At 34.0% G+C, this 20318-nt stretch overlaps 3 protein-coding genes and 3 long non-coding RNA genes across 7 annotated transcripts; 3 read left to right on the forward strand and 3 right to left on the reverse strand.

Annotated features, from left to right (window-relative positions):
• Positions 1–1198: 1198 nt before the first annotated feature.
• On the reverse strand, positions 1199–1606 carry LOC120282742 (shikimate O-hydroxycinnamoyltransferase-like). The gene has a single exon (XM_039289592.1). The coding sequence runs from the start codon at positions 1604–1606 to the stop codon at positions 1199–1201; it is 408 nt and encodes a 135-aa protein (XP_039145526.1).
• A 42-nt stretch (positions 1607–1648) lies between these two features.
• Positions 1649–4395, reverse strand: LOC120282743 (shikimate O-hydroxycinnamoyltransferase-like). Its single transcript, XM_039289593.1, has 2 exons — positions 4087–4395; positions 1649–2092 (listed from the first exon to the last, which is right to left on the reverse strand). The coding sequence occupies exons 1-2, from the start codon at positions 4393–4395 to the stop codon at positions 1649–1651; spliced, it is 753 nt and encodes a 250-aa protein (XP_039145527.1).
• Positions 4396–10740: 6345 nt separating this feature from the next.
• LOC120283013 lies at positions 10741–12144 on the forward strand. The gene is made up of 3 exons (XR_005543041.1): positions 10741–10894; positions 10972–11037; positions 12093–12144. It is a non-coding gene; the product is annotated as an uncharacterized LOC120283013 (long non-coding RNA).
• A 165-nt stretch (positions 12145–12309) lies between these two features.
• Positions 12310–14030, forward strand: LOC120282600. 2 transcript variants are annotated; one of them, XR_005542994.1, is made up of 3 exons: positions 12310–12754; positions 13677–13852; positions 13962–14030. It is a non-coding gene; the product is annotated as an uncharacterized LOC120282600 (long non-coding RNA). The 2 variants fall into 2 exon arrangements; XR_005542993.1 differs by lacking the exon at positions 12310–12754 and adding an exon at positions 13494–13578.
• Positions 14031–14163: 133 nt separating this feature from the next.
• LOC120282601 lies at positions 14164–14709 on the forward strand. Its single transcript, XR_005542996.1, has 3 exons — positions 14164–14364; positions 14477–14531; positions 14623–14709. It is a non-coding gene; the product is annotated as an uncharacterized LOC120282601 (long non-coding RNA).
• A 583-nt stretch (positions 14710–15292) lies between these two features.
• Positions 15293–17288, reverse strand: LOC120282695 (3-ketoacyl-CoA synthase 6-like). The gene is made up of 2 exons (XM_039289547.1): positions 15790–17288; positions 15293–15690 (listed from the first exon to the last, which is right to left on the reverse strand). Exons 1-2 carry the CDS (start codon positions 17106–17108, stop codon positions 15666–15668), a joined length of 1344 nt encoding a protein of 447 aa, XP_039145481.1. The 5' UTR covers positions 17109–17288; the 3' UTR covers positions 15293–15665.
• Between the last annotated feature and the right edge of the window lie 3030 nt (positions 17289–20318).

A 20318-nucleotide genomic window follows, 5' to 3' on the forward strand; every position in this document is an offset into this window, starting at 1 on the left:
AAAGTAGCAACTTCACCTCTTATTATAAACATATATTAATAAGAGTGAAATCTCAATCAGTAAGTCAAATTAAACGGGTCGTGAATCTAAATCCCTATAGAATATTGTTAGTTCCGTCGATGTGGTTTGTGGTTTTAGAGAAACACTCAAACACTCATGCAAGCGCACACAAACCAAACAAGAAAGAAGACACACAAAATTGGTAACCCAGTTCGACGTCCACTCACCTACATTTGGGAGGCCAAGCCCGGAGATAAATAATCCACTAAAAGAGGTGAAAATAGATGAGTACAAACACTTGTCACTCACTCTCTCAACAATAAAGTTCACTACCCTCTCTAGATTGTCTAGTGCTCACACACTCTCCTCCACAAGTAACAATCACAATCTCAGAGCAAGGTAGCTTATATAGACACCTCAACGTCCCAAATATAGCACATACCTCTTTTAGAATCTCCGCGGCTACTAATTTAAAAACCTTCTGAAATTAGATGTTGCAACTCCTGTTGTAACATAAATTGAAAACATGGCCCTGACTGCTGACTTGACTGAGTTTTGGTTATGTTGCGGATGACCTCAAGACCCATCAACCTCCCAGCCAAGTTTAGTCCGAGTCGATGAAGCCAAATCTCCCGATCCCAATTGCTGGCAACTAGCCTATCTCCTCAGTTCCTCGTCACGCAATCCCCTCACAAGGGGCGCACGTCCTTGTGCATCTTCAAGAAACTTGCCAAATTTAATCTTCAATTCATCCAAGTTCGACCTTCTTTAAACTTGATCTTCAATTCGCCTAAGTTTGGTCTTCAAATTTTTCCAATAATAGATTTTTCAATCAATTATCTCAATCATGGCATGAATAGGCATGTCTTCAAATCTTGCCCTTAATAGTCTTCCATCATACCTATTAAGGTTTCTACAAATCATACCTGCAATAGCCTTCAATCATACCATTAATAGGTATTTCCTCAATTAAGCTCCACCCATATTTAGTCTCCAATCAAATCTCTCTAAATATGTTCTTGATATGATCTTGTCTTTAAGTTATAATACATTTCCAAAAATAACTTCACCAAGATCTTCAAGATATTTACCTCCAAGTCAAGACTCCTTGCCATGTCACCATGCCTTGCCATGTCATCAATTATGCCACGTCACACAAATTACCACGTCACCTTGACTATGTGTCAAATCATGCCAATTATTGTGCGGTTGCACTAACAAATATCTCTTTGAAACGTGCCATGTCTGCGCTTTCAAACGCAATAGCAATTGAGATACCTCCACTGTTCTGCGGACCACTATGCATCACAAAATCTTGACCCGGAATTCTCATAGATGCGTTTCCCATGAAACATGGTTTCCCCCATCTAAAATCTATTTCATATAAAGGCAATGCCAACCATCTAATAAAACCTAAATCAATCATTTTGATAGTCCTAGATCCCCACGCTTTCTTCTTGTCACCTTTGACTATCTCCAATAAGTCAACCAATGAACGGATGTACTCATCATCAAGACTTTTAATTGTTTCTTCAATCCTGGAAACTTCCAACTCGAGTGGCTTTGAAACCAAGTTCCCAACTCTCAAATGGCATGAAATTCTCATTATCGCATTACCTAGATATCCCATAGGCAATGGTGGCTTGAGTCATGCACGAACATCGGTAGCCAAGAAAAACCTTGTATACTGCTCATCATGGAGTTCTCGGGCCTTGCACATTGTACGCCAGACATGCATAACCACTGCTTTGAAAGTGCTGAGATTTCTTTCACCATTAAGACCATATTTGAGGGTGTCCAGTTGGTCCTTAGATATTGTGAGTATAGCTGTCTCACATTCTTCTAGTCCCACCAAGTCTTCCGGCGGAGGAGAGGTGAATATGGTGTAGATCCCGTCATTGGTGTACTCAATGTGATGAAATGAGACTTTTGGTGGTGATCGAGCATGAAGTACAATGTGATCACGAAAAGGAGGAACAGAGATTATGTCCAAACCACGTGAAGTTTCGGACCATGCATTGATAAAATGAAGAGCCGAAACCCCATCAATGACCGAGTGGTGCAAGGCACAACCAAGGCAAACTCCACCATACTTGAACAATGTCAACTTAAGAAACATAAGAATTATGAACTTAGAACATTAATTAATTATTATTTCGTTCATGCAAATAAAAGAAACAAAACCATAAGGTACATGGGTTATTTGATTGCTTTTTCTGACTGCATTTTTCTGTTCTTCAAAATATAAAACTTAAAAAACTTGTTTAATAATGTATTTTTTCTAAATTATTTTAAAATTTTAAGAAATAAATTGTTTTTAAAAATAAAAAATCATGAACAACGCTTAGATGTTTTCTAAATTTTTGCTTTCAAAAAGTAGAGAACAAATTTTAAATTTTGTATTTTTTAAATTTTTAATAATAAAAATACAAACAATTAAAGATAAAATCAATCCCAATACCACTTGGGTTCATTTTTTTAAGGTCATATTATCTTATAGACTCTCAATATCCTTGCAGTGAAGATTTTTATTTTTTTAATTAATTGGTGACGAGCGCCCTTTTTATGAATATAAATAGTACTAAATAGTACTGAAGCCCGGATGTACAATGTATCTACAATACAAGAATAATACAAGAATTTCTGGTAAACAGTACATGAACAGTAAGTGGAACAATATTGTCGAGGGAGAGATTTGAACCCATGATCTCCCCCTTACACTTTGGTGTCATACTATTGGGCTATCCAATGGTTGACAGCAGTGAAGATTTTTTATCACCTTATAGGGGTGAAATATCATATCTAAGAAAGCAAGGCCATAAGAAAAAAATGTTACAAAGAGAGCTTTTTAATTTCTGAAATCCCTTTAAGATGACAATCAAAATTTTTTTTTTTAGTGTTAATTATTTGATTTCTAATTCAAAAATTAATGCTAATATATTAACCTTGTAAGTCAACATTGGCAAAACATAGTGATTATATTCAAACTGAATATGACTACAATATAATAATTTTGAACATTGAACTTATGCTTGAACTATTTATATAAATATTATTAAACATTAAATATGTGTATTATAATGCCATATTGACTTATATTTATATCTATTTTCATAAATTATATTATTAGGGCCCGTTTGGTGGAAAGATAGGATATGTGGACTAGATAGGAATAGGAAAGGATATGAGCATGATAAGCTCATATCCTATCCTATGTTTGATGCGCACCAAATAAGCTATTGGATAGTATTTTGTTATCTTATTTTACGTTTTGAAGTGAACGAAATAATGACGGGATATGATATGAATTCTATATAAATAGACAAAATTATCCTTTATAATAACCTAGAATCCATATGGCAAAATAAATGGATCACATCAAAATCAATTAGAAAAAAAAAATAAAAACCATTCACCTAAAAAAATAAGATAAGACATGATCAAAGAAGAGATTTATATGAAAAATAATTCATTCAACCATGAGATCGAGAAAGAAACCCTTCAACCCATTCGAATGCAAGAAGGCCTACTTAAACTAGTGAAATTGGTGTCTTAGTCATTGGTATGCTTTTTGTCCCAAGCCTTGGGGCAAAGATTAAAAGAAGGGATACAATGAAACCCTAATGAAGGAGAGGAACCAATAAAAGGGCAAAAAATTAAATTAAATTTTTATCATATCATATATGTTTATATCCCAACTCTTCCCATATGATTAGTTATCATGTTTCCGATCAATAGGATAAAGGGAGTCAATAAGATAGCACTATCACATCCTATTTGTACACTAAACAAAATATAACAGTATGATATAATAGTTTATCCTATCTTATCATTTTTATCTTGTCCACCAAACATGCCCTTATATTAATTAGTTCATTAAGTGATATGATTATTAAATTATTGTAAAAAAAATGCAACAATATTCGTAACATTAAACAACTAAATCAAAAATGTTTTCTATTTTTGAAGACAAATTATAATAGGGGACTAAAATAGTTAATTAGGTATATTAGAAGGACCAAATAGCTATTACATCAAAACAAAATGATATTAATTTTTTCATGAAGTGAAGTGATGTAGAGGGACCTGAAATAAAGCTAAGATGCATGATTTCTCGGGCACGTTGACCGATGGGACGAGAAGTTGGCGCACCGCCGGTGAAGGCCGAAAATCACCAAAGCCATCAACAGTGCAATCTGCGTGTGCGACGGGGAAGAGCACGCCCTCGGCATTGCAGTCCACCTCCGGGCAGCCATCTCTGTCAAATACAAGCCTTCCTGCAAGTGGATAGAAGGTGACCAAGACTTTGCTCAACGCATTCTTAAGAATCTCCATTGAAAAGAAGTCGGGATCTCCATTGGGCTTGTAGAGATAAATGGTAGATACATGAGCCATGGGAGCGAAAACATCAAGGTTGGAGAGCCTTAGCCTGTGTTTAGGTGTCTCGTCAGGAGGAACAACCTTGTATGAATCTATGATAAGAACTTTTGGAAGCATGGTCATATCACTCTCTTCTCCGATCTCTTTTATCTCTTTTATAGTGTTCTTGGAGACGTATAGGAGTGCTCTTGCAGATAAGTCGAAAGAATTAAATAAATGAGTGGCTCTGTGGAGAAGTAGAAAGAAAAGATCTCCACGAAATGGGCTACCACCTATATATTTATGATCCAATAAATTAATCAAAATATTATGTCGATACTTATCTCTCATTGAAGTAATCCATGTGAGAAGAACATCTTCTTTTTTCCCCCCAAATTATTCTAGTTCTCCTAGGTAACAGATTGTAAGGAATCATAGTTGAAGTAAATCACCTTAACAATTATGAGAGAATACAAGATGGTTGGAGAAATCTATCAGATCAGATATTAGATTGCTCATCTATCCATAAAAATTAATGCACAGTTGCACTAGTGCCTCTCCCGTATCAAAGATAATCAATTGAAGGAAAAAACTAACCTAAAATGATATCAACATGTGCCCAAAACAATTAATATCTAATATCAATAACATTAATGAAGTTTTAAGAACAAGTGACAACTATGAACAATTATAGTCCTATAAATTATGCACACAAATCAGAGATCTCAAGGGACACAAAAATCAGAGTCCTATAAGTCAAGCACAATAATCAAGTTTCTTGGGTCTGTGAAAGTGAAATATATTCACAAGCTGGTGTTGAATGTTTGCTAAAGTTTCATGATTTCTTTACAAAGCATGGATGTGGAAAGCCTTTTTGGTGTATTATAAATCAGGTTAAATAATTCATTGGTGAGTGAATTGTAATGAATTTATGAGTTCATTGGGTTAAGATTGCTAAACATGCTTGCAATAAACTATTATTTATTTATATTTTATTGATGTTGAGATATGATAATTCAATTAACTTTATATTTTTTTGCATACCCAATTGTGCATATATAATGATGTAGGACTTTGTTCATAATACATGATATTAAACCAATGGACTACTTAGAACTAAAGCAAAAATTAAACTATAAAAAAGGATGACTTGATAGGCACATGCAAATGATTAGAATATAAAAATATTAATTGTTTTGTGTCAGAGCAGCACATTGATAGCTGTAAGAACAATTTGCATTAGAGATAAGTAGAATAGATATAACCAATATATGTTTTTTTTGTTGTAAGAATGCTTGTGCATGAATTCCAGACAATTTAATTTTGAGAAAATTTGAGAATTAAATTATGAAGCGCAATAAATTTGAAGTTTGCTCGATGAATGTTGTTTCCCAAGTCCCTTATTGGTTTGGAAGGTAGTGCTTTTTATGTTTATGTGTGAAGATCATCTTGGTATTAATCCGCTCTTGTGAATCTCTGGCATCTTTCCATATAAAATACTTCATCCATTTCTTCACAAATACTGACTATTTCTTTACTCTTGGATTTTATTTTATATATATATATATTTGAAAACCTTAAGTAGTAGTAACCTCTTAGTGATAGGATTTCTATGTGCTTTTTCATCCGACTGACAACAGTTGTGATATCCAATCTAAAGGAGGTATCAAGAATCTCCGATTGAATTTGATATTGTTGGTGGAATTTGTCGGTGTCTCCATTGTCTTTATCTCCTTTTAGGAGATGATTATTGTCATTTTTTTAATCTAGAAATTAACTTGTAAGGACTTTTGTGAAAGCAAGTTCAACTTCATGTATTTGTTAAAAAATGTTAATAGATGGTGCTTTCCTCTCATAGTTGTGTATGCAAGGTTTGTGGAAACGATATTATGCAGGATGGTTTTGTTGTTCATTTAAAATGTTTGTGTTCATTATGTGTTGCACTGATCTTGTCACTGGTGTTCTTTATGAACCTATGCTTTGCACTACCCTGTTTATAAATGAAGCTTGTAGGATGCAGGCTGATATTTAAGCTTTGGTTCATACGTCTGGAAATTGTATGTGACAATTTACTTATTGTTGTTGTTGGTGTTGTTGCTGTTATATATTTTTTTTATAAAATTATTTAGTTTACCATGGAAATCTAATCACATGTCGATAAGATTGTTTATTTTTTTATGGATGCAAGAAAATTTTGACAAAGCAATAGTAGATAAATGCAGTCAAGGGGTAGATGGGAATTATATTAACCAAGATGAATCATGGGATAAGAAAGCCATCGAGAGTCATAATAGAGTTGTAGGAAAGGGTAATATTGTTAGACAGATGTCTTCATCCACTTACAAGCCACACTTGGGATCTTCTGAATCAACTAAACTACTTTGTGACAGAGTGAAGGAATTGGAGGTGGAGCTTGCTAGGTTCGTGCTGTGGCTAATGATCAATTACAAGCTGCTAATGATTGGTTACAAGTTGAGTTGGCTCATCACGAGTTATTTGAATCATCATTTATTGTCGCACTTCGTGGGCAAGGTATTGACCTTTCTAGCATGCCTATTTTTGCTCGTATGCCACATGCCCTCGAGCACCCATAGGAGAGTCACAAACACATGCCGATGAGCACTCTCCATTGCAGAAGAGAGTCCGTATTTCTCCGTCTACAGATAATATTCTTGAAGACTTGTAGGATGATTTAGAGTGTTTTTGATAATATACATGGTTTACGTTAAGGGTTTTGTGGAATTCTGTTATATTGGACCTTATTGTTGTCATGCTATGATTGTAATAACAATTTTGCCTATTTTACAAATATTGTTTTATATATTTTGATGAAATTAAATGTAGGTTCTATTATTAAATAAACCCATTTGTAATTTTTTTTAAAATAAAACTGTGCCGAATTCCGTGACAAAAATCATTCCAATATCCTTACTAAATTTAAAACCATGCCAAAAATCATGACGAAAATTATGCCAAAAATTGTCTTTATGCCAAAAACCATGACAAGATCCAGCATGTAAAAACCATGACAAACGAAATAGTGCCAAATACCGTGACAAAATTCATCATGCCAACTATAAACCATGCAAAAAAAATGTGACAACCGACATCATGCCAAACTCCGTGACAAACTAACATGTGCCAAGAACCATGACAACATCCATCGTACAAATAACCGTGCTAAAATAAACCGTGACAAATACTATGGAAAAATACCCGTGCAAAAAACCGTGACAACATAAACCGTGCCAATAACTGTGACAAACAAACTATGCTAAAAAAACCGTGCCAAAAACCGTAACTCGTCCCTAAAAACCGTGATAAAACAAAACTATGATAAAAACGGTGCCAAAAAACAGTGCTTAAAATTGGTACCGTCTACTAAAATTGTGAAAAATTTGGTACAGTTTTACTATTATGTGACAAATTATTTTTCTTGTAGTGGATACATCTAATCTACAACAAATTCTTTATGGGCTAATAGCAAACCTAACAAAGTGCAAGTATTGGATCTATTTTCCACTGACATCTACCTTGAAGAAAGACATGTGGATGAGTTGCTAATGTTAGAAGAATTGAAAGGAATTGGGATTACCATAAAATGCAATAGTTCTATATTGGAAAGGCTACGCCTGTTCCAAAAAGAAGACTTTGTTTGTGCTACTTCGATGATGCATCAGATTTTACTTCCTTCAGCATATCTCTGTCACAGCATGGAAGCAACTGCAAGACAAACCTTAATGAATTTGCCATTTTTAATATCCGAAGCTTACAGGAATTGGTAATGCAACAGAAGGTGGCAGTTCCATACCTTATTCATCATAAGATATATGATAAACAAAATCAAAATAATTTACCTCAAAGCTTGAAAGGTAGAGCTTTCATGCTAATAACGTGTTATGAAATTAAGAACGTAAACAAATACAATAACCAAGTGGAAAGGAGAAATAACCAACTTCTTATTCACTTCTTTCTTTATCACATGTATATCACCTCTCTTATACAACATTACAAAGTCTCTATTTATAAACTTAGCTGAATATGAAAAGTCACATCCCCATAAATATTATGGGAAGATGAAGAGATATAAGAAGAATAGTTTTAGGAGTGAGCAATGCTATTCATCATAAATAGCTTGCACGAAAAATCACATGAATACTAACCATAAAGCTGGGGTTGCTAACCCCGGAGTTGGGAATGTTAACTTGAGCTCTAAGGTTAGTATTCGTGTTGGATTTCCTAAAACTATTTGTGATGAATAGCATTTCTCTTTAGGAGTTCAGAAGATGAAGAAGTTTGGAAGTTTGGGGAGATGAAGAGCTATATGTTAATAAGCATCTACCACTACAAGAAAAATTGCAAATCGGCACGGAAAGATTGGCACAGAAAAATAACTATGACAAATTTGTTACAATATTTGCCATGAAACTAATAAACCGTGTCACATATCTAATTTTTTTAAAAAATATTTTTTAATTCCGTACCAAATACTATGCCAAGAACCCAAATATAATAATATTTAATTCCATGCCAAATGTCGTGCCCAAATACAAATAAAATAATATATTAATACCATGCCAAATGTCGTGCCAAAAATATAAATATATTAATTAATTATACCCGTGCCAAATACCATGTCAAAACCAAAATATAATAATAATATATTTGTACCGTGCCTAATACCATGCCCAAAATATAAATATATTTATATATTAATACCATGCCAAATACTGTGCCAAAAACCTAAATATAATATATTAATACCGTGCCAAATACAGTGGCAAAAATACAAATATATTAATTTATTAATACCGTGCCAAATACTGTGCCAAAAACCAAAATATAATAATAATATATTTATACCGTATCAAATACCGTGCCAAAAATATAAATATATTAATTTTATTAATACAGTGCCAAAGACCATACCAAAAAAATATAAATATAATAATTTATTAATACCGTGCCAAATACCGTACCAAAAACATAAATATATTTATTAATTTAATAATTAGTTAAGTTTTTATATATTAAAAATAATTAATACAATTGGGAGTTTAGTAGCATAATTAGGTAAATTTCACTGTTATAATTAAAACTAACCCTATTTAACCCCATCTTAAACAATGTCACAACTTAAAGCCTATCACATCTTCATCCCCTTCAAACCCTAATCCATCTTCATTGGGACCTCCATCACATTCACCAGCACCATCACCATCACCATCACCCGGTTCTTCACCCACAAAATCATCGCCATCTCCAATCGCCGCCGATCTCACCTTCTTGTTCGATTGGTATATTGATTGTGGCTTTAATTGAGGTTAGGTTGCGGATGAATGCATCATCGTAGATCATCATTGGTACTTAGTAGCCCACCTCACCCTCGTCTTGGTTCGCCGGCAGATGCTGCTCAATCCCGCTGTCTCTCCACAGTCTGAAGGTATCACTCTTTTCTTCTTCGATTTTTGATCTCTATCGAGCCTAATGTTATTCAGAATTTTCCATATTGAATGTGAGATTTTGTGATTGTTTTTTTGTTGTACTATGTATTCGGTTCAAGTTTACCTCTCTGGTAGGTTTTGGGATTTAGAATTAGGTATTGATTTGAAATGTGGCACCCCAGATTATGTGAATTATTTGAAGTTTTTGGAATTTTTTTTGGTAGAATTTGATGTTTTTGGGTTGGAGTTTGTATAATTTTGATTTGAGTTTACCATTATGATGTTCTTTTTTTTTATTGGAACGTGTGTTATTTGAAGTATAGGAACCAATTCCGCAGGAATTTTATAGGACTTGGTTAGAATTCGTCGAATATCTGAACATAATCTTCATGTTCTTATCACTCTGCGCCATAGAATTAGTAATGGTTTGTTTACTTCATAATGCCATTGCAGGTGTCATGTAGTTTTCTGATTTTTGTTAATCATACAAGTGTCTTGAGTTTTTGACTCCTCATCTGCTTATGTGTGGATTTGTGCATGCATAAACACGTCATATTGTCGCATAACTTGCCCTTTTTTTTTATTGAAGCTGGATTTGAATGAGCACGACGAAGTACAAGACTTTCTGGAGAAGCAACTGCTGGTATAAATTCCAATGCCTCACAAGCAGGAGGAGGAACTGGGACTAATCATTCTTCATCATCTAGATTTCTTGGAGGATTCTCTTCATCATCTTCTAAAACTAGTTCAGCTGCCTTTCGGACCATGGCAGGTCGTAAGGGACCATCATGCATATCTAAAAGTTTTGATGAAGGTAGTTTGCAAGCTTTCTTATGAGAAATCTTATGTTGTGTGTAGTAGGAGTAAAATCCCCAGAGTTTTTGAGCTGGTTCTCTATGTATCTCTTAATTGCAATTGTCATCTAAGCAATTTTTGTTGATTATAGATATCTTGAAGAAGCTAAGATTAATTTACATGCTGGTGGGTTATCTGTGCATGATTCAAAATTGATAAATGGCATCCGAGAACTATTGGGACTCTTGCGTACTCTTGGGGAAGGCTATAGATTTTCTTGTATGCATAGAAGCCAGGTATGGAAACTATTCGAAAAACAACATTCATTTTCATATGTTCTATTGCTTATAGTGTATGTTTCTAATGTGGGCAGGAAGCTCTGGAAGTTTATCAAAAGCTTTCATACAATCAATATAATACTGGATGGGTGCTTTCTCAGGTATTTTTCTTATGTAGACTGTCGTCATTTGCGGAATATTAATGATTTTAATCATTGTCAGATGTTGGTTTAACTATCTTGAAAAATATCAGATATGCTGATTTATGAATCATCTTAACCTGGTTTTAAAATTATGAAGGATTCTCTCCAAGGAAAAGCACAAGCAATTTTTTTAAATGAAACAGATACTTTGTGAGGTCCAAAGTTTAAATCAAAGAATTTCTATCATAAATTCATGGAAGCATGAATTCGATAATTACAGAACAACTTAGCCTCCTCCAACTTACTTTGTTCATAAACAATATATGCTTTTCTTTGATTTGTATTAATTTTTTTAAATTGTGTTTATAAGTTTGGACTACTATGATTTCTTCAGATAATTCTATAAAGATATGCTGGTTTATCATTTTTGGCTTTTGTGAAGAGAAGACATAAAGTGGTAGTTTGGTTTTTCATAAAAATTTTTAGTTGACTTACGATCAGAGAAATACTAGCAAATAACAATGATTTTGTATAGGTGTATAAGTAGATATGGTGTTTTGCATGTTTACAATGCCAATTGCTCATTTGTGTGTGTGTGCAAGCAAAACAAAAAAAAACAAAAAAAACAAAAACAAAAACAAAAATTAAATTGATGTAGCTGTACCATTCATGAATGTGTCTAGTGTCTAGGGCTTAGAAGACTCTTGTCATGAACAGCGATGGTTTGTTGTTATGAACTAGTAGTATATTGATAATTGGTATGAGACTACAAGTATATAGATGATCATACTATGCATGTGTTCGCTGTTGGAAACTTCTGTTGAATAATTATATTTAATGCAGGTAGGGAAAGCACATTTATTTAATGACGTCAAACATAAATGAGCATGCTCTACTGGGAACACCTTACTCAAGTTCCTTCATATTGCTTGCGCATATTATTGCATATCATTGCATATCCTTGGAACACACATGGTAGTGACATGCAATTTGTTTCCGTAAACAACCCTATCTTTGTGGGTCAGATTTTTAATAGTGAGGCTTTAAAGTTTAAATGACTTTCTTTTTGGCAGCATTTGAAAGAGGAAATGAAGCTGAGCTACCTTGCGCAAGAACTTATATCCATTGATCGATTAGCTCCTCAGGCATGGTATGCTCCAACCCCCTTCAAATGGTGTGAGTTTATCTTGTATGGGGTTCTGTATTGCTCAGATTCATTTATAACATATGTATTGACAAGTGCCGGGGCTTAGAAGTTAACATGAGACCTGATAGGATTAACTAATATTGTGTTATTGATAATCTTTCAGGTTTATTCATTAGATTGGACTCCTGAAAGGAATAGGATTGTTAGTGCTTCACAAGATGGAAGGTTGATAGTCTGGAATTCTTTGACAAGTCAGAAAACACATGCAATAAAGGTTCATTGTGTGTGGGTATTAACATGTGCCTTCTCTCCCAATGGTCAATCTGTGGCTTGTGGTGGTCTTGACAGTGCTTGCTCTATCTACAATCTTAACTCTCAAGTTGAACGAGATGGAAATATAACAGTAGCTCGTATACTTACTGGTCACAAAGGCTATGTTTCAGCTTATCAATATGTCCCTGATTAGGATACTCGCCTGGAAACCAGCTCTAGTGATCAGACTTGTGTTCTATGGGATGTTACTACCGGTCAGAGGATCTCAGTATTTGGGGGTGAATTTCCATCGGGGCACACAGCAGATGTATTGAGGTACTCACTTACAGTATACCTTGATATAGCTTGATTTGAGGAATGTTCCAACTTCATTATGCTTCCTGCTGTTAAATGCTTCAGGCATGAGTTATGTTTCAATTCTATTAATTGAATGACTGAAGTCCTCTGCTTGTAAATAAAGTTCAAATTAGGATATGTTCAGTTTTTAACATGTTATTTTCATCGACTTTAGCTGTTTAGTAGCAATATATAGCTGCATGACTATTTAGACTAAGTTACTTTTTCATTGTTTAATGTCTGGAATCTCTTCTTCTTCATTGATTTAGTATGAAAAGTTGTAGATAGCAATAAGCACCTGTAACCCACTTGCTCTTATCGTATGTGATATGTCACCCCTCCAAATCTCAAATATTTATAGATGCCTTATTTCCACAATTTTTTTGATATGAGTCAGTATGAAAACTCATTGCAATCTCGATGACCATGCATGTGTTATATAGTCATGTTCATGTAAGACAAAAAAAAAAGTTGGAAGTCCCATTCAGCTCATTGATATCATGTGATTTATGTCTTTATTTTATCTTTTATTTTATTTTCTTTTATATTATTTTACTTTTTTGGTCATTGGATCTAAAAAATTTGGTCACTATGGTCATATTGGCAAACAAGATCTAATTTTATTAGCTTTGCAAATCCTTATTTGCATAAAATAAGCTATGCATGGTTAAGAGTTAAGGTCTAAATTTTGTAGATTACTTGACAGAGGTGAATTGAGAGGAGATACAATTCAAGAGAGTGACTGACCTGATTTGAATCAACATTCCTAATTCTATAAATAATTAGGAATGTTAAGTTTACTGGTCAGTTTCAGTAATATTTGTCTCAAGATTTTTGATATATACCTCCCACAATCTGACTGTTAAGTTTCATTGATTTAATTTTAACTATGCATCTACAGTTGAAAGGAGTAACAGCATGTATTCACTGGACATAAGAACATGCAACGTGGTGACATTCAGATACGGAACTACTCTTCCAAATGATTCAAGCTGTGCTTCACCTTGCACTTGGGCCATTGATGATCCTTCGTCATTTTTGATCCGTGGTCCAACTTATTTGCAAAACAATCAGAAGGTTTTGTCAATACATATACATATCAATTTAATAATTTCATTCATATTCTCTTCACTAATTTAACTTGTGCAACAAGTGAAAGTGAAGAGTACATTGTTGAAACTTGTAGGTGCTGATTGGTTATCATCTGATAAGCTGGAAGATGATCTTGGTGGTCGATCAGGGAGCATAGTTCAGGTACATGTATATTTCCTTTTAAGAAAATAAACTTCTTCAACTACATTATTGGCAAAAGAAATTCACTGAATTTGTATGTTGCAGGAGTATGTTGTAGGAGGTGGTAACGAATTTTTTTTCATTGTTAACATACAGGTTATTTCTTCTCATCTTCTTAATATTAAATCATTTTAAACAATAGAATCAAATCAAGTCATTGAACTTCTTGATTGAACATTAGGTCCCCTGTTCGACAACATACAATCTTGCCTTTTATTATATGATAGACCCCATTGGAAACCATTCCTTTACTTAAAAAGTTTTGTCAAAGGCGACGATGCATATAGGAATTCAAGGTTCAGGCTCATCCCATATATATTGAAAGTAAGCACATTATCACATTCTTATTACTGTTAGCTGTTAGAAATCCTTTCGACATTATGTATCAATGATTCGGTGTGCTTGCAGGGGTCTTGGATAGTAAAGCAAAGTGTGGGAAAAAAAGATTGTTTGGTTGGCCAAGGTCTTCGAATCAATTATTTCAGTGGGAAAAATTATTATTATTGTTTGTTCAGTTGTTGTTTTCTCACAATTGATATCATAATTATTTTCAGGTGGGTATGCAGAGCTTCAAATAGGCTCTCCGGTTACCATCAACCATAGTGTTTTTATTACTAGTCAGAAGATGTTGAAGAAGTTGATTAAAGTAATTTGTATGTATTGTTAATTCAATAAAATATTTTTTGTTTAGCAATTCAAACAAAAATTTGATTGGTGTAATTCAAGAAAATTTAAATATAATTAATTTCATAGAAATTTTTTTTTACAAAATAAAGAAAAGCGTGCCGAAAGCCGTAACAAAAACTTTTTCCAAAAACTGTCCCAAATGTCGTGAAAAAAAATGTTGTATATAAAATTGTGCCAAAAAATTGTGCCAAATACTGAACCAATAAAACCGTGCCAAATATGGAACCAAAGTCCGTGCCAAAAATCAATGGAAATATTTGGCACAATAGTAAAAATACGGTGTCAAGAACAGTGACAAAATTTGGCACGGTTTAAAAAGATGGTGCCAAAATTTATTTGTAACCATTCTATAGGCATAATTAATTTTCGGTGTCAAATACGGTGCCAAAATCAATTTGGCACGGTTTTTAAATTCATTTCCGTGCCGATATTACTGTGCCGATTTAGGATTTCTTTTGTAGTGTACTTTAATTAATGTTTTCATAACAAAATAAAAATAATAAAAACCTCATTTATGTCTTTCATATATTTTCCATATTTGTGCATAAGTTTTCTCAATTTTTTTTATTCTCTTGATTGTCTTAATGTTTTATATAGCTCAATGCATGCAGAGGGGAAACATCTACTACGTATTATTACTTAAAGACCATCGATTATTTGGAGGATTGAAAAAAATAAAACGCAATAAAAGTATGGTGACGTATTCTGTGAATCTTCTTTCCCGCGTTCCTCTCCAGGCTTATGAAATAAATCTTAGGTGGACTTTTATGCTGCAGACATTGATGAATTCCTACCACCTCTGCTCACATTCATTCTTGTATATAAATTCCTCTTTAATGAGTGTTTTTGAATAAATTCCACAACCTGCTTCAACCAACCCACAACATCACTGTCACCACACCCTTAAACATCAATCTCCATCTCCAAGCCAAAACCTAATAATTTTCATCCAACAAATTTCACTTATTAACCATTAGTTGCTCAATTTGCTGCTTCAGTAAAGCTTGACAACTTCCGGGATATGAACTGGATACCTGTGAATGCAATCAGACCAAGGGCCAGTCACCGGCGTTTTAACAGTGCGTATGGACTTCCACACCATACTGTTGCACTTGAACCCGCTACCAAACCCAATCATCCACACACGATCACCGCGCTTCATCCTCCCCTTAGCCTCGATGTAGCTCAGCTCATACCAAAGCGAGCTGCTCGACGTGTTGCCAAACCGGTGCAGTGTCATGCGTGAAGCCTCTACATGCCCGGACGAGAGTTGCAGGTTCTTCTCGAGCTCATCGATCACTGCACGCCCACCGGCGTGAATACAGAAATGATCGAAAGCTTGTTTGAAGTCTGGAATATATGGTTTACATTTTGGGTTAATGAGTTTGCGACGAGCTAATGCTAAAAGAAAGAGAAGTTGTTCAGAAGCAGGTAGAACTAAGGGGCCAATGGTGGTGATGTTGGATTTCAACGTAGCACCAGCGATAGCCATTAGGTCTTTTGATAGTGAAATGCCGACGTTTCCTTTAGAGTCTTCTTCTTCATATACACATCTGTAAGCTTTGTCATCGGTGCCTTTGTTCGTGCGTACTAAATGCATAAGACGGTACTTTGCCAAGACAGAATCACGACGGCGGTTGGAGAGGAGAACAGCGGCAGCGCCAACACGGAACAAGCAATTGGGGAGAAGCATTGCACGCTCAGTGCCGGCGTAGTAGTTAGGTGTGATGATTTCGGTTGAGATGACAAGTGCGATGGAGTTTGAGTGTGCTTGGAGGAGCTCACGTGCGAGGTCGATGGAGATGACACCGGCACTGCAGCCCATGCCGGAGAGATTGAAGGTGCGGGCATTGCTACGGAGATTGTACTTGTTAACTATCATTGCTGAAAGAGATGGAGTTGGAGAAAAAAGACTGCAGTTAACGATGAGGATGTCAATGTGCTTGGGTTGAATGGAGGAGGACTTGGAGAAGAGTTCATCAATGGCGGAGAAGATCACAGTGCGGGCTTCTGAGCGGGAGGATTCCATGTTAGGATTGGGAGGAATGCAGTGGTTAGGTGGAGGTACACAGGTTTCTTCACCGAGGCCGGAGCGTTCGAGTATGCGCATCATGAACTTGACACTTTTCTCATCAAAAAAATCGACTTGGCTGGCGTGTTCCATGAATGTTGAGAAGGTTACACGAAGAGTGGCCGGTGGTTTGAAGCAAGCATAATCTAAGAGGTAAACAGGGCGTGGGCGGCACATAAAATAGATGGTTCCGGCCAAAATTATGATCAGCAATATGAAAAAGATTTGGAGTTGAGATAGTTGGAATGAATTGTGTATACTATGGAGTTTTGAGGATAACATATTGTGAGTGTGGTTGGGAGGAGAAGGGAGGGAAGGAGGAAATTGTTGTGAGTTTGAGAATGGCTGAGGGAATGGGAAGGGTGTGTGAGAAGGATTTTAAGGAGATTTTGGCGGCATTGAATGCTGTCTGATGAGAATGTTAAATGAAGGACCTTTTGGGTTGCCTTAGCTGTGGCGAGTTATCACTAGGGTTTCTTGTTTCACTAGTTTGACTGTGAGTTATGGTAAGGTTTGATCCACTCTATATATGGGGTAGGGTGAATAATGTTTTCAACTACCTCCACATGTTGATGGGGAGTCTCGAAGGTGCTAAGTGGTTTCCTATAGAAGAACCTTTATGGATTGATTTATGGTAACTTTTTTTACATGGCAGTAAATATATAACTTCTTCTTTGATTATAGTCAAGAAAAGTTTGTTTATTAATGAAACATTAAAAAAATTATCTCATCGATTGTTTTTGTAAAATTGATTTGTTTAAATGATACATTTGATATTTAATTTTAAAAATATAATAATAAATATTTATATTACATTTATTTTAATTAATATTTATTGATTCAAAATCTTATCAATTTGAATAAACACCATTTTATTTGTTTTTTATAATTTAAATAAAATATTAATTTAATTAATTATTGTAAAAGAAAATTAATGCCCGACGTATCATTCAACAATGAAAAAAAGTTATCATCCTACTGTTGCAGAACAGCATCTTGTTTGTGTTAAGGAAATTATTTTTTCTAATCATCTGAAAACAAATTAAATGCTTGATTTTGATGTTTTGTGATAAAGATAAAGTAGGACATGAGAGTCGACAATGCATGCGCATGCATTGTAGAACGTGACGATGTTTATTGCACATGGAGATCTACTTAAATCTCTGTTTCAAAAGCTCTGCACCTGGACAACTTTTCCGTACGAGCTAACATTTTATATGAATTGGCTTGCAGAAGAAGTCGGTGTACAATGGCTGGTCAAAATAATCAAAGCATGGGACAAGGTTTCAGGAAGTTGGAGGTTGTGGCGGGGAGGGTTCGTGGACGATTCATTTGTTATGGGGGCCTAGAAAAACCATCTCAAGTGGGTTTTCGATTTTTCCAATGCTGAACAAATTTTTTTAACTTAATTAATATATTAAATAAAATAAATATTTTGAAATTTAAATTTAACTATTTTTCATTGATAATAGGTGCTTTTTCAATGTCAATAAATTTATTTAATCAATCATTATTCATAAAAAAATAGAGGGTGATAATCCCAATTGAGTAGATAAATTAATTGATTAATTAGATTTTCTCAATTTGAATCATTCTATATATATATATATATGTCAATGTTGAATTCGATAACTTTTAATCATTGTAATGTGTTCTTAATTTATTCTTAGTTCAATAAATTTTGGGAACCAGTATGAACAGGTTTTTAAATAGAGATTCATTGAGCTTTCTTAGATCCACTACTCTAGCTTATTATTGATTTATTCTTGAATTTCTTGTGTTTGCAATGAATGCTGCTATTAATGTTTCTAATTTGTGAGATCTGTCTAATTGTTCGTTGAATGATTCTAAAATTACTTATGCTTTATATTGATTTTTTTTTATTATTTGATGATGGTAACCAATGTATTCCCCTTACCAATTGCACATGTTGATATAGATTTCATAGAGATTTTACAACATTTTTACCTTCATTCTTTTATTGGAGATGTTATCATCTATAGTATGTGTATATTATGAATTTTTTTGATCTCATAGTCTCATCCTATTATGACTGTTTTATAGAGGAAAAATGAATTATAAGTCTTTGAAAGTTTCAAAACATTCAAAACAGACCCTCTGACATTCTAATTTGCCAAACAGTCTCTCTTTTTTTCTAACAGCTTATTTTTCAGTTCATGCAACTCATTCCGTTAGTTTATTCTATCTTACAAACATATATTTACCGCTTAAAATATATAGTTATCATTTAACATTGCGTGTTTTCGTGTAACTACATAAGTATTCACTCAATATATATAGTACCTTTTTCTTTTAGTATTTGACCTTGTTGTTTAATATCTGATCTTTCCATTTAATATTATGTGTTTCAGTTTAAAAAACTGAAAGGCATTTCAGTCAAACATCAATTACTTTTATAACAAAAGGAAAAAAAGTACGATGTCAGGAAAAAAAAAAGGGACCTTTTATGAATACTCAAACTCAGAAGCCATTTTTGTGAATAACCAAGCTTTAGAGGGACTATTTGTTTATTATCGGTAGATTCTTCAATAGAAACCTATCTAATAGTCTATCACTTAGATGGAACTTTTCAATTAATATTGCTATTGGGATGTTTAGATTTTATGAAGTGTTATAAATCCCATTATTGTGAAATCAACTCATTTAATTTTGATAAATTAAATCGGACTGTTATTCATAATTTTTTTAATGGTGCTCCTAGTTTTATTAGATCCAAATCTTGTATATGATATGCTTGGTTTTGATTGAAATTAGTTGGAATAAGAGTTAATGATTAATAGTTTGTGTATTGATCCAAATTATAGATTGTGTGTTTTATATTTGTAAACTCATCTACGAAAGGAGGTTTACATCAATAAACCAATTGAAGACTATGATAAGATGACCAATGTATGTGGAAATAACCAAGCGATATATATATATATATTTGCAATACATGTTCTTAAAGGCTCTTAAAGTATGAGTGCATGGGTGGACCTATCTCCAATATGCCAGCATGTGAAAATGGCCAAGCAATTATTTTTTATTTTTTATTTTTCCAAAACATGCTCTTAAAAGCTCTTAAAGTATGGGCGCATGCAAGGGCCAATCTTCAATATGCTAGCAATTAATCTTGACAACCAACTCAAGAGTTAGATGATTTTGATAACATTACGCTAACTCAACATTCCCAGTATGGACACACCGACAAGATTTACTTCCAAGGTTGAGTAGAGTAAAACCAAAAGCAAAACGTGCTAGGGATGATCAAGAAAGTAATCATGCAAAATGTTTCACTTGGATTAGAAATTATTGCAAATGCACTAGAAATCGACAAGTGTCAATTTATTAGTAAGAAATTGTTTGATGAGACAATGGTTTCAAGTGAATACTATACTTAATCTAATCTTGGAGAAGCATGTGATAATTTACTTAGAAGTCTTCCTTTAGCAATTGGGTTTTTTAAATTAAATAGATTCCTTTAGTGCATCT

This window comes from Dioscorea cayenensis, chromosome 18 (assembly GCF_009730915.1).
Source record: "Dioscorea cayenensis subsp. rotundata cultivar TDr96_F1 chromosome 18, TDr96_F1_v2_PseudoChromosome.rev07_lg8_w22 25.fasta, whole genome shotgun sequence".
NCBI lineage: Eukaryota > Viridiplantae > Streptophyta > Magnoliopsida > Dioscoreales > Dioscoreaceae > Dioscorea > Dioscorea cayenensis.

Excerpts from the sequence above, each read along its gene's own strand:
- LOC120282742 (XM_039289592.1), bottom strand. The coding sequence starts at position 1,606 with ATGAGAATTTCATGCCATTTGAGAGTTGGGAACTTGGTTTCAAAGCCA.
- LOC120282743 (XM_039289593.1), bottom strand. The coding sequence starts at position 4,395 with ATGGCTCATGTATCTACCATTTATCTCTACAAGCCCAATGGAGATCCC. Across the intron at positions 2,093-4,086 it reads GCATCTTAGCTTTATTTCAG|TATGGTGGAGTTTGCCTTGG; the intron begins GTCCCTCTACAT and ends ACATTGTTCAAG.
- LOC120282695 (XM_039289547.1), bottom strand. The coding sequence starts at position 17,108 with ATGTTATCCTCAAAACTCCATAGTATACACAATTCATTCCAACTATCT. Across the intron at positions 15,691-15,789 it reads TGGTCTGATTGCATTCACAG|GTTTTGGCTTGGAGATGGAG; the intron begins GTATCCAGTTCA and ends GAAAATTATTAG.